Below are 12320 nucleotides of genomic sequence, written 5' to 3'. Positions count from 1 at the left end.
TCAGATCAAGCTAGGTTCTGGGTTCAAACCCATAGCGTTAGTTTCGATATCACCGCATTTGTCGATATAAGAGCGGTCTATCCTGCTTAGCCTGACTATCAGGTTCTCGGCAGCGAGAGATAGTGTCACCGGCACCAAGAGGCTAAAAAGCTTTGGTGTAACATAGGCTATGTTCCGGTATTAGTGGATCAAACCTATTGGCCTGATCTCATGGAGCTTACACTTTAATAATACTGTACAAATGCTGTTTACTTATACAATGCAAACAAACAAAATATGCAAAGAGCCCTTAAGTGTTATGAATATTGAAGTTGTGGATTTTTACCATCTCATGTTCGAATGATCAAAACACATGAGGTATTTCAATCGATTGGTTTGAAAAATCAGAGAAACGTTGCGGCCTTTTTTTAAAGGAGTTTGACCCTTTCTCCACTACGTTCCATAGCTGTGCTCCCGTAACCACAAACAACAACAACAACACAGCTGTCAAGGAGGACTTAAGTCTTTCTTCTTAAGGGTTAGAGTACGTACACTGTCGACAGGCAACGGTCCAGCTGACGAGCGGTACCTTTGTTCTCGTACCTTTTCATTTACATACTGTCAATCAAGGGTGAAGTCCGTACGTCATACAGGTGCAACTGGAGTGCTGTAGGTCCAGATAGAGCTACACTTTGCCCCTATTATGTTCTCGCTAGTCTTGCAACACGTGCACAAAGACACATGCCGTTATCAACAGAAACGAGGTCACCAATTCTGTCTCCGTTTGTTTTTGCGGTGGACATTCGGCTCAGAAGAACAACTAACCGAGGGTGTTGTTTACGTTGTTTGTGAATGAACGCGGTTTGTTGAAGTCAGTTTTACAGTGTAGTGTTCGTTGAACATTTGTAACCATGTCTACAACTTTGTCAAAAGACATACACAAAAGTTTTGAAAACTGACAAAAGTATGAAATTTTCTTCATAGATAAAAAAGGTGGACAACATGAATGGCTGTTTGGCATATGTTGGGGGTAATTCGAGACGTCGTTTATTTTCTCAGTTTGCATTAGGGTGGGTTAAGTGAGCTCCGTTTGATTGACATAGCTATCAGGCGATCTGAGGGAAGTACCACTCTTGCAGGGTGTTAAAGTCCTGTTTGCGCGGAGTTTTAGTCTTAATATACACACTATTGTAGTTAATTATATGTTTAGATATAGCCTTTAAACAGAAGTACATTTAAGACTTTCTAATGTAAATTAATGCCGTTTATTTATTCAATCACCTCCCCTTTTCCTAGAATGGTTCCGACCATCTTCCTTCAGTGGGCCGTGTGTCAAGTGAAGTAAGTGTGGCAAGCCGTCCGTCTGACAGGGCACCAGACTTGTCTGTGTGGAATGAACTCGCCTTTGCTTCATGATATTTCCATTGTTCACGTGCAGGAGAAGTTAGTCGACAACTTCCGGGCACTCCGAGAAAGGTGAAGCGGCGTTTACGCGCGTGTACGCCGCGAAGAGGGATATCCGTTCCCGTTGGGGGCAGAGGCCACCTCGCTAATAGGCTGGAGTGGTATTGATTTGGCAGCTACTGACGACTCCCTTTGTTTTTCTTGCCGTTAGGGGCGGTGTTGACTGTTCCAGGGCTCAGATGACCAGTAAGACATATCGCAGCACAGCCGTCGGATATGGTGTGGCGACTGGCCGAAATCGACTCCGCTGACTTGAGACTAGAACTAGCGCTGACCGAGGCCGCGACACGTCCGCCACCCGCCATGGAGACCAACGACACGTTCGGCGGAAACGTGTCCGCGGCGAACTGTTCCTACGCCACCGCCAGCTCCTACCCGCGGTCCTGCTCGACCCCTGCCGACAACCAGTGTCCACTGCCTGGTCAGTCTCCGGCCTCTACGATCGCCATGTTTACCGTGGGAGTGTTAGGAAACATCATCGCGCTCATCGTACTGTTTCTGAGTCGGAAGAACCACAAGAGAACTGTGTTTTATCTACTGGTAACGGGCCTAGCGTGGACGGACCTGTTAGGTAAGATAGTCACAACCCCGATGGTTTGGGCTGTGTACATTAACAACATGGAGTGGTTAGGTGGGTGTTACACATGTAACTATCATGGCTGGTCTATGTTAGCGGCAGGGCTGAGTTCTTGCCTCATCGTGTTCGTCATGGCAGTGGAAAGGTTCATAGCCATCAGACACCCGTACTTCTACAACGTTGCCGTGACCAGGATGAAAGCGAAGATCACCCTGGTGGTGTGCTGGGTGGTCGCGATCCTCATCGCCGCTCTTCCCCTCATGGGTCTCGGCGAGAACGTCATGCACTTCCCCGGGACCTGGTGCTTCTTCAACTTCTACGGGCGGGAGCTGACGTCGGTGGTGTACGCCTCGCTGTTCGTGGCGGTGCTCGGGGTGTGTATCCTGGGCACGCTGTTCTGTAACCTGTCGGTGATCGCCACCCTGCTGAGGATGAGAAACTCCATCCTGAGAACGAGCTCCATGAGCCAGTCCGACGACCTGCACAAGACGGCCGTGAACGTGAGAGAGGAGGACTCCCCGCGCAGGAGGCGGCGGACCAACGTGCGGGCGGAGACTCAGATGGTGGTACTGCTGGCCGGGGTGTCCATCATCTTCACGGTGTCCTGGTGCCCTCTCATGGTGAGTACAATATGTCCACTTTACACACACAACTGAAGACCTGTTGAACGACACTTGTTTCCTCTTAAATGTACACTGACTAAATTCTATGGATGGCATCCCCCAAACTAATGTACGAGGGCAAAAGGGAGAAAAGTCCAGCAAAGAAATTCTGCTAAGCCACAGGAATAAACATCCAGTCCATTCTTTGCCAGGTTTGACTTGCCCTGTGTTCACCTAAAGTAAGACTGTAAGAGACCATAGTTGCCGATTCAATAATGTTTTAGTGCCATTCTGGGCCCTCACCATGTACCCTTGTCCTCAGGCTGTTTAGCATACAATTCTGATGGACCAGGGATGCTCCTGGGTCACATGTGTCCACAGTCTCTTTTTTAATTCAAACAAGATGGACCGCCATAAGATTGACACAAATCGTCACAAATCCAAGTCGTACATATATCGTGCGACACTGCGTGTGTAAAGTGTGCTGATATTTCCCACACTGTACACACAAATGTCCCCATAGGTCAATGACCCCAGAACACGATCACGTAATCCTTACAGATGAAAACTGAGACTCTTTCAAGTCCTCTTTGTTTTCTTCCCGCCAATCGCAAGTTCAATTACATCTTGTTGACGATACACCTGTGGAAGAAAGGGGCATTATTGTCCTTCAAGTTGTTACCAAACAGGAAATGTGTCGACTTGATCCTTTTGGGGATTGCAGAAAACTAGATTGAAGTTTATTGATACAAACTACAACGTCCTTTCACACAGAGCGTTCTAGCGGACAAGAATCCTTCCCAACTGCCGAAAAATGACTCTGTCGAGTTATTGTTGTTATGAAGTTGTTCATTCCGAGGAACTAATTTATTGGAACAAATTGTCTACAGGAGCCGATGGTCCCAAAACGCATTGAGACAATTTCCCATCAAATAGACACAATTACGTTCCATCCCCGTGGGAAATTTGTCTTACTAATGGTTCTATCTTTTGCTAAACAACGCAAAATTTATTCATTTCTCACTCAATTCAGTTACACGACAGGGAACCCCAATTGGTTGTATAGTATTTTGAAGATCTAGTGTTGTCATAAGTTATTGAAAAGTAGCAACAGGTGCATTTTATGGACTCTAAAACACTCCTCACGTTCCCTATCTTAATCACTCTTTCAGGTCGACACCCGTAAATACCGATTAAACACGTACGGTGTCACACAGGATTAGACTCCACGGACGTGTGAAAATTCAATCCCTTTCAGTGTACCAGAAAAATTGTTCCCCCAATTTTGATTGTCCAGCAGCTCAAGCGATGTAGTCACCCCTCCCCTCCCCTCCCTCTGTTTGCTGACTTCTGAGTGCTTAGCTAACAGTCAAAGATAACTGATGGTTAAACTGTGGTAGCATCGTTTGGCACATGGTTCGTTTGTCTTGGTCATTGAGAAAAGATTCCGGCGCCAAGACTGAAATCACAAGTCTTCTCTTTAAGCATCTTCACTGCTAGACAGTCTTAGAAAAGACAGTTAACTGGTAGTTTCTGACGTCCCCCTGGCTTAAGTGCTTTCGCGTGTTTCTTTACTCCAAGACGTCTAAAGAGACAAAAGATCCATCTCCATCTATCTAGGTCAGTCTTATTGGCCCGAAACCACTCAGAACAAATAGGTAAACAATTGGAAGGTACATACAATTAAGGACAGTCAACCTAAGGTAGCACCAAACTGACCATCTTAACGACCTCACACTTTATTGATGACATTCCTATGTGAGAGATTCTCATGATTGATGGTCAATGGCTTTCAGTTTTTTAATCCGACCTAAACCCGTGTAATCCCGAGTGGGCGTTGCTAAGTCGCAAATAAGCCGCAAGCTTAAAGGCCAGGTAAGTGGATAACAATATGGTCGATTATGTGGCCTATGGGTGGCCAGTTTATAAAACGCCACCAGTAAAATATTGAAGACACTGTATTTTCTTCTCTTGAAATATTGCAACTGTCCACTTAAAATCTGTCTGTTAACAGTTCGCTAGAGAACATTATATACAGCAACGACCAAGGCTGATGTAGAAAAAAAATCATACGAAAGAACATCAATCTTAAAACATTTCAGAGCTCTCTGACTTTCTCACTTTCAGTAGTACCGGAAACTCAAAACATCCCAAATGCTGGATGCAAACACCGTGAGCTCTGTGGTCGGCACACTTCACAGATTTCCTAATTCTCGTATTAGTTCGAGACGTGTGGGATCAAAAAACCGCGAGATTTTGGAGCTCTCACCATCTGCGTGAGGTGAAATTCTTCACCAACACGTTCAGATACACATGGAGTTGAATTACACGCTTACTTTACTCTGGCAGTATTCCTTCAAGGTCACTTCAGGACATCTCAAAGCGTAATTGGTCGCGATGTCATTCTTAATCATTGTGTTATCCAAAAAAAAAAATTATAGAGCTTGTATGAAGGTCTGTTGTCTAATTAGTGAAGTTGAAGATAGATTGGTCAAAATAGCTCAGTAACAGCTGACGTCTGGTCTCAGTTCTGAAGTTAAGGAATACGCAGGACAGACTGGCGCTTGTCCAAGTCCATGCTCACATGCCGAGCGGCTTGTTCAAACACTCAACTGTGCATAACCGACCGTGAACCCGGCGTAGTGTCATCTTTACGACGCCGTAAGACATTCAGAGAGACGGAAATAGCGGCCGATGTGTGCTGACTCTGTTTGGGAAGGCTTTTAAGTTTATAAACTGCTCCTTGATAGATCAGTTTTCGGTCGTCAACATTTCTGTGTGGCGTCTTGTGGGAGGCTGACTCAACACGCGGAGCACGTTATCGTAGATTCAATTATCCTCTTCCAAGTTGATGCTTCGTATCACGTCGGCATGTGGCAGACCATATCATAATGAAATTTCAATTTTTTTTCTAGAAAATTCTGTGAATCACATTAATTCAAGGCTAGAAAGCTAGGACAAGCCTTGTCCCTTACACATTGATATGATTAGGTCTAAATTTAAAGCTGTACAAGGTCCAATAGTTAATTAGGCGGGCCAGTTGAGTAAATCAAATCTACGACTCTGTCGTCCACACATATAGAATACCCTTGGCAAAATTTGTATATGTGCGCCCATATGAACACGTATCACACAAAATATTCAATTCGGAATATAACTATGCATAAACTACTCCAGATATATACATGAATGAACCACGATGTAGCGGTAATGACATTAGACAACTTTTGTCATAACAGCTATAAACAGTAAAACAGCAGGTCTTCCAACATTGAAATTTGAAAAATTTCTTTTTAAATGTTTGGTTACCAGTGGGAATTATAATGTGTGATATGCTAGTCTTGTCACAAATACTTTTGAGTATCAAAACACTTCCTTTGATGAAAGGTGCACTGTATACATATATTTAAAGGAACTATGGTATTGAGTTTCTGTTGCTTGCATGGTCGAATGCACGTAGTCAAAAGGCGAATCAAGTGTTAATAGATATCTAAGTATATAGATAGATATATATACATAATTTGAAGGGTCATTTACACAGGGTTTTCAAAGCTCTAATAATATACACTTTTTGTCTGTTAGTTCAAGACGAAACACAATGCAATACAAGTTCAACTTGGCAATGTCAAAATAACCTTTTTTCTGAACACCAGCTTGAGCCAATGTGGCAACTAAGGCAAAGGCACTTGGGGTACTTGGGGTAGACCCAAGGATACCATCTTTGTAGTTGTTACTATGTAAGTATACCATTCTTGTTTAGGGTACTTAGGCTACAATTTAAATGTCCTCATTCCTTTAGCTTCCAAGAAAGAGCAATCAGATCCAAACATCTCAAGTGAAAATACCTCTTACCTTACATAAGCATGTAAACATATCTACTGTTTACCTATGAGTCTATGTCCAGTAAACCTTAGCGGTTTTGGTCCGCCTCGCCTCTAAAACTTCCGTGAAGCGTTTCCCTACTTCTAGTTGATGTGTTATCGTGTTACAATGGACATTCCACGATGCACACAGACTGTTTAGTGACCGGTGGTTGCTCTGCATTCGGTTCAAAACCCCGGCCTGGTCATGCAAAATACCATATACATACTGCCTTCTCTGTATAGCACTCAGCAACTAAAACATACACATCACTACCGGTAGCTGTAGCCCCATTTGGAGTACTTGCACGACTGTGTGGCCCAAGGACAAACCGGAGATCGACATCGCCATGTACACTTCCCTAGGGTGTAGGAAGTATTTTAACATTTGAAAAACACAGGTCTTCCTCAGGATATTTATTTTGTGGGTGGCATGTTAATTGTAAGCACGATGCTTATACCTACAGTTTCCTACTTTACAGAATTCGTTTCTAAATTTGTCACAGGAAGAAAATGACTTTGTGTCATAGAGATCGAATTTCCTACTGTTTTTAAGTGTGTACTTAGTACCCTTTCCGGCGTACCTACAATGGCGATAATTTCTACAGGATATGAATGAGTAAGATGTATTAATAGAACCTCGAGTCTTCTGATGGCCTTCCTCTTATTTGATTACCCTACAAAATGCCATGATAGTCTAGGAGGACGTGTAGATATCTTGAAAAATAAATTTAGTTTCGTCCATGCATCTTTCTGTCACTCTCTCTTTCTCTATATATACGATAATGTTATTCTCACCCTGACTCGACAGTGACATCTTACAGTCCAGGGTTGTTTTGTGTGTGTGGCCAAACACATGGACAGAACTAGGTCGGTTTGCCTGCAAATGTATTTCTAAAGCGTAACAGAGGTTGGCATCGCTTTTTGATGAGAAACGTGTGTGTTTCCTACTCACTCACAGACAGAGCGATAAGATGCCACTGTCTGGCTACTAAAACAACACAGCAAAGGCCACATAATATAGATTCACTCCCCTGCTCTGGTAGATTTCTGTACGCCTTTTACTTCGCTTTCAGCAACGTCAGCTAAAATCAACAAGTTCCTTTTTTTCTGTGTACGGCTCTAGATACTAGTAGCTGTTACCCTACAAAACATTTGCGAACGGTCCCTACGTCTGAGTTTTAGCACAGATTCCCTCACATATAGTAAGCTAAACCCACAAGTCAATTGTATTCAATCTTGTTTTCCAGTGTTTTGGTCAGGGGAATTGCAAAATCCCGTTTGTTGTCTCGAGGGTGGTTAAGTTGCCAAACATGAGCACCTGTTATGCCGAGTCGCCATTGTTTGGGAATGACGTCAGCTAAAATCAACATGGGGCCGATCACCTCATAGGGGGGACTGAGTAAACAGTCCCCTGTAATCTTGAATGACCCTACGTCAAACTTTTATCGCAATATAGCACTCATAAATGTCTCTCACAAAAGTTTAAACAACGTAGACCCGAGAAAAACAACCGTTACGACAACGAAACATTGTGCCGTTTCTCAGAATGCAAATGCACACAAGTGCATGTTGACGTGTATTGCTTTCATTGCCCTAATTTGTCACTTATATAAAATCTACACACTCCAGTTAACTGTAGTCACTAAAACAATTAGTACTTCGTTTTGAGAGTTTTGAAAAAGGAACGACAGATATGTTAGCGATAAGGATTCTCGCGTAATTTTATGACAAGTTTTGCGTTGACCTTGAAAATTCCCGGTTGTCCAAACTGAGCGTTGTCCCTCTACGCATACATTTGTATTTATGACTGGACAATCACAACGCGCTTGATGAAACATTTAACCTACATCCGGTCAAACGGTTCCAATCTACCAAATAGCCACAAACAAGCTCCTTAAGAGATGATTAGCTGGGGTTTAAGATAAAGTCCACCTCAACAGTACGCCAGGGACTGGTGCGATGACGTCAGAACGACGTCCCTGTATTGATGATCTAATCAAGCTACATAGCTATGTCTGCGCGATGTGTGCTGACTTAGCTGAGAGCTTGACCAAGCTGATGACTCAGGACTGTAAAGTTCTCAGAAGGCTTTCTTCTTATCTTCACAGACAGAAGCCCCCTTTATATTTACATAGTGGATTATACAGGCATTCGTTTAGTATTTGGATCGTCACTTTCGATGACAAAACATGGAGAAACTTTACACCTATACTATGCTTGAATGCTGAATGGAAATATCTCGAGAAAGTTGCGAAATGTTTTGTGTCAGGTTGTATGCCAATAAAACCCAGCTAACGTTTCTGACATTGCAGGATACCATACAACGAAACAATGCAATGTTCTGATTATGCGTTCGACCTGCACATTGGTTTGTAGCTGTTAGTTTGCAAAGTACATTCCAAACAGGATGTTGTACATAGAAACAATCCAATATTCCCTAATTTGTGCGATTTTTGTCAAGGTTATGGTGATGTATACTTCCTTCTCAAGCCAGGACACTTCCCATGCTTGTCACACCCCAGTGGCACCTGTCATGTTGTTCTAGTGTCTGGGCCTGACCACAGACAAATAAACCTCTGTAAAGAACATTTTTCGATCCTGGGGCAAGTGCAAATGTCGGATATATGACACAATGGCACAAGCCAACACTACATTCACTTAAACGCTAATACGTACACGGTCTAGTGGGTTCTCAGTCGACTTTCTTTTCTGTTATTTTTGGCACCATCTCAAAGGTGCATGTAGGCTTCGGGCACTTTGGATGATCAAGTACAGCAATGAACCTTACACTACAGAAGCGTCTAGGAATATCATGTTAACTTTGCTAAGTGTGCTTTGTATGTATCTACCTGTGTGTCTCTCTGCATGTGTCAGTTGTGTCTTTCTATGCGTGTTAGTTGTGTCTTGTGAATTATAATAAACTAAACCTGTCGAATTCATCGTTTTCACACTTCCCATATTGCACCGCCTTGGGGACCTGCTGGGAAATGGACATACGACTTTACGGCAGCCATTTTTGTGAAAGTGAAGATGATGAATTGCTTTACGGATGAATACTTAAAAGATTATATTACACAAAATTAAGCACGTCCTTTCTCATGTTTTTTTTTTTTTAGATCCGGGTCTTGCTGAACCAGATCCCGAGCTACGAGAGTGAGATCCAGTGGGATCTCGTTTCCGTTCGAATGGCGTCCATGAACCAGATCCTCGACCCTTGGATCTACATCCTCTTCCGCCGAGAACTCTTCCACCGCGTCATCAAAATTGTGAAGGACCTGACCTGCAAGATAAGACAAGTTCCGAAACAACCCAGCGACAACAAGCGAGAGGCGGGCATGGTGACGTTTTCTAACGGACACGCTGGCCGAGCGAGCAGACTGGCGGTGGCCGACGCCATCTTTCATCACGCGATCGACGAGACAGACAATCTGAACTCTCACGAGAACAACATGAATGGCGAGAGAAGACCATCCGGGAGGTCTTCGTTTAGCAAACGCCGGCCCTCGTGGCGAGACTGTTTACCGGCCCTTTCTCCGAATGACGACCGGTGCATCTATAGTTCCTTAGAGGACGTTGTGTTTGAGGAACCTACCACAAAATTTGAGACTATAACTCCAGAAGCTAGCCCTTTGTCAAAGAGGCAGACGAGAACTATGTCAGACGGAGCGGTCAGTAACCTCAGCCCGAATACACTGAAGAGAAGAGCTTCGGGAACCATGGAAAAGTGAGTACTGACTACCTCTACTAGAAATATATTTGTAATAGTATTTCTAAAAAGATCATGTTTTTTTTTCTTTTATGATACATCAGTAAATTTGTACTTTCTTATCTTTCATTGTCTTATCTTGTCTTGAGTGTATAACAGTGCACACTATCTACAGTCAGTACTTTTGGAAAAGAATATGATAGTTGGACTAGCCACAAATTGTGAGGCTTAAGGACTATAGAAACAGAGATAAGCGCCACCCTATACACCATATGGTGTGGGAATTAACTTAACTATAACACATTGCTAGAATTACAACATTGTATGTTATTCTGCAGGAGCCATACGTTCCATGGGACAATTGAACAGTGAACAGAGCAGTGCCGACAGACAACACGATGGCGGCCACCCAGACTTCACAAGGCCAAAAACGTATCAACTCGCAGTGTAATAAAATACATAATACTTCTCATTTTATATACGCAACACTTGGATCAAATGAAACGCAAAAAAAAACTTATTACCAAAGGTCACGATAGTAATCGCTCTCCATTTCAGCCATCACATTCAAAGATTAGAAGATACTATTTAAATCTATGGTTGCGAATTGTCTCCCCCCCCCCATATCTTTGTAATGCGCACAAGTTTTCTTTAGCATTCTGTGAAAAAAAAACATTAGGCATTAATTAGAGTATTTACTGTATCTTGTGTCTGAGCTGTAGTATGCGATATGCATATGAAAACGGCTACTTGAGATATGTTTGATTAGCAAACCGTGCGTTAAGATATTGAGGGATATTAACTTAAACATGTTAGAATATTCCCCATCCCTATAGCTGAAATGAACCTTTCTTAGGTGTGATTATAAGTGAAAAAATGCAGTTTTTATTTTGTATCAGCATTCTATGACTGGTATATTTTATCAGTTTAGATATTAGTCGATAAAAGTATATATAAATGTAAATAAGAAAAGACTTATTACAGGGTAACTTTGTACAGGCAAACAGGAAGAACAGAGAAGTGTGCATAGCTTGCCAGTATTAGCACAGTAAATACCTATACCGTACAGTAGATATAGTTGGTCTCGTGAAACGTAACGTCTAGTTAATCTGTGAATTAGGCCATGCTGATTTGATTATATGGATGACATCCTCTGGGCATCCAAAACTGATTCGAACGTGCGAAAAGATTGGACAAAAGTAACCTTCCTCATGAAAACCAGGAAGGTTGAACAAATGGCTGAGTTTTCAAGACGTGGTATATTAAATAATGGATTCTGTATTTGTGTTCTTTTATATCTTTGATATTGAAGGAATTTGCTCATCAGCATACATTTTCCTTTAATCAATTGACGACACATATTTGCAAGTTTTGCAGGTTCTTTGTACCATTTAGAGTATGGTCGTAGACTTTTTTTGTAAAACGGACGAAAATGGATGCTCGCGAGGATGTCATCTATATAATCAACTCAGTGTGGCCTTAAGAATGTAACATAACGCTATTCTAGCTCAAGAGTAGCAGTGACATGACCGTTGTGCACGATATGTATTTGTATAAATCCTGTGACGTGTATGTCATTGCATATATGGATGTTTTATGTACTCAGGTACCGTTACTGTACAGAGAGAAATAAAGTTATAAAGAAGATATATAGTCCTTTGTGAGGCCTTATTTGCATGTTTGTATGGCATGATTTGCCTGAAGAAGTTCTGTGTCAAAGCTAGACGAGAACAGGTCAACTTTGAAGGTTATCTTTACAAGGTCTGCTGTCAGTAATCAAAGTAACTGAGCTAGACGAACTACTAAACTACATAAAGTCTGCTATAGGTATGTTAATCAGCATAAAAACGTGACCGACGCACGAGAAGGTAATGGCTAATGCATAAAAAAAGATACAAGAAGTGCTAACGAAATCGAACAGCAAGTTGTTCTTTTAATTATTATGCTTCGCTAGCACAATTTGATACCACAAAAGCCCCTCTACACATAGACTTATGTCAAACCTTTTCTGTCAGATGAGTGCAACGTATTCAATTTTCGGGACCTGGATTCTGCACTATTATATTAGAAAACAGGACAATCCACCCAGGTCCTTTCGAAGTTATGCTGTCCATCCACATCTATACAAA

The 12320-nt window shown here is 42.4% G+C and overlaps 1 protein-coding gene across 2 annotated transcripts in view; it reads left to right on the top strand.

The window, feature by feature from the left end:
- Positions 1 to 11850, top strand: part of LOC118431987 (prostaglandin E2 receptor EP4 subtype-like) — a 30609-nt gene extending 18759 nt beyond the window's left edge. Inside the window, exons 1-4 of one of the 2 annotated variants that reach the window (XM_035843449.1) lie at positions 672 to 1320; positions 1595 to 2640; positions 9602 to 10209; positions 10530 to 11850. In XM_035843449.1, coding sequence (XP_035699342.1) covers positions 1660 to 2640; positions 9602 to 10209; positions 10530 to 10563 — 1623 coding nt within the window. In that variant the 5' untranslated portion in view covers positions 672 to 1320; positions 1595 to 1659 and the 3' untranslated portion in view covers positions 10564 to 11850. Of the gene's footprint in view, positions 1 to 671; positions 1321 to 1594; positions 2641 to 9601; positions 10210 to 10529 lie in introns of those variants that run through there. The other variant, XM_035843448.1, reaches the window with a different exon arrangement.
- Positions 11851 to 12320: the final 470 nt, after the last annotated feature.

Source organism: Branchiostoma floridae, chromosome 15, assembly GCF_000003815.2.
Source record: "Branchiostoma floridae strain S238N-H82 chromosome 15, Bfl_VNyyK, whole genome shotgun sequence".
In the NCBI taxonomy this organism is placed as follows: domain Eukaryota; kingdom Metazoa; phylum Chordata; class Leptocardii; order Amphioxiformes; family Branchiostomatidae; genus Branchiostoma; species Branchiostoma floridae.
This window is presented reverse-complemented; position numbering and strand designations above follow the sequence as displayed.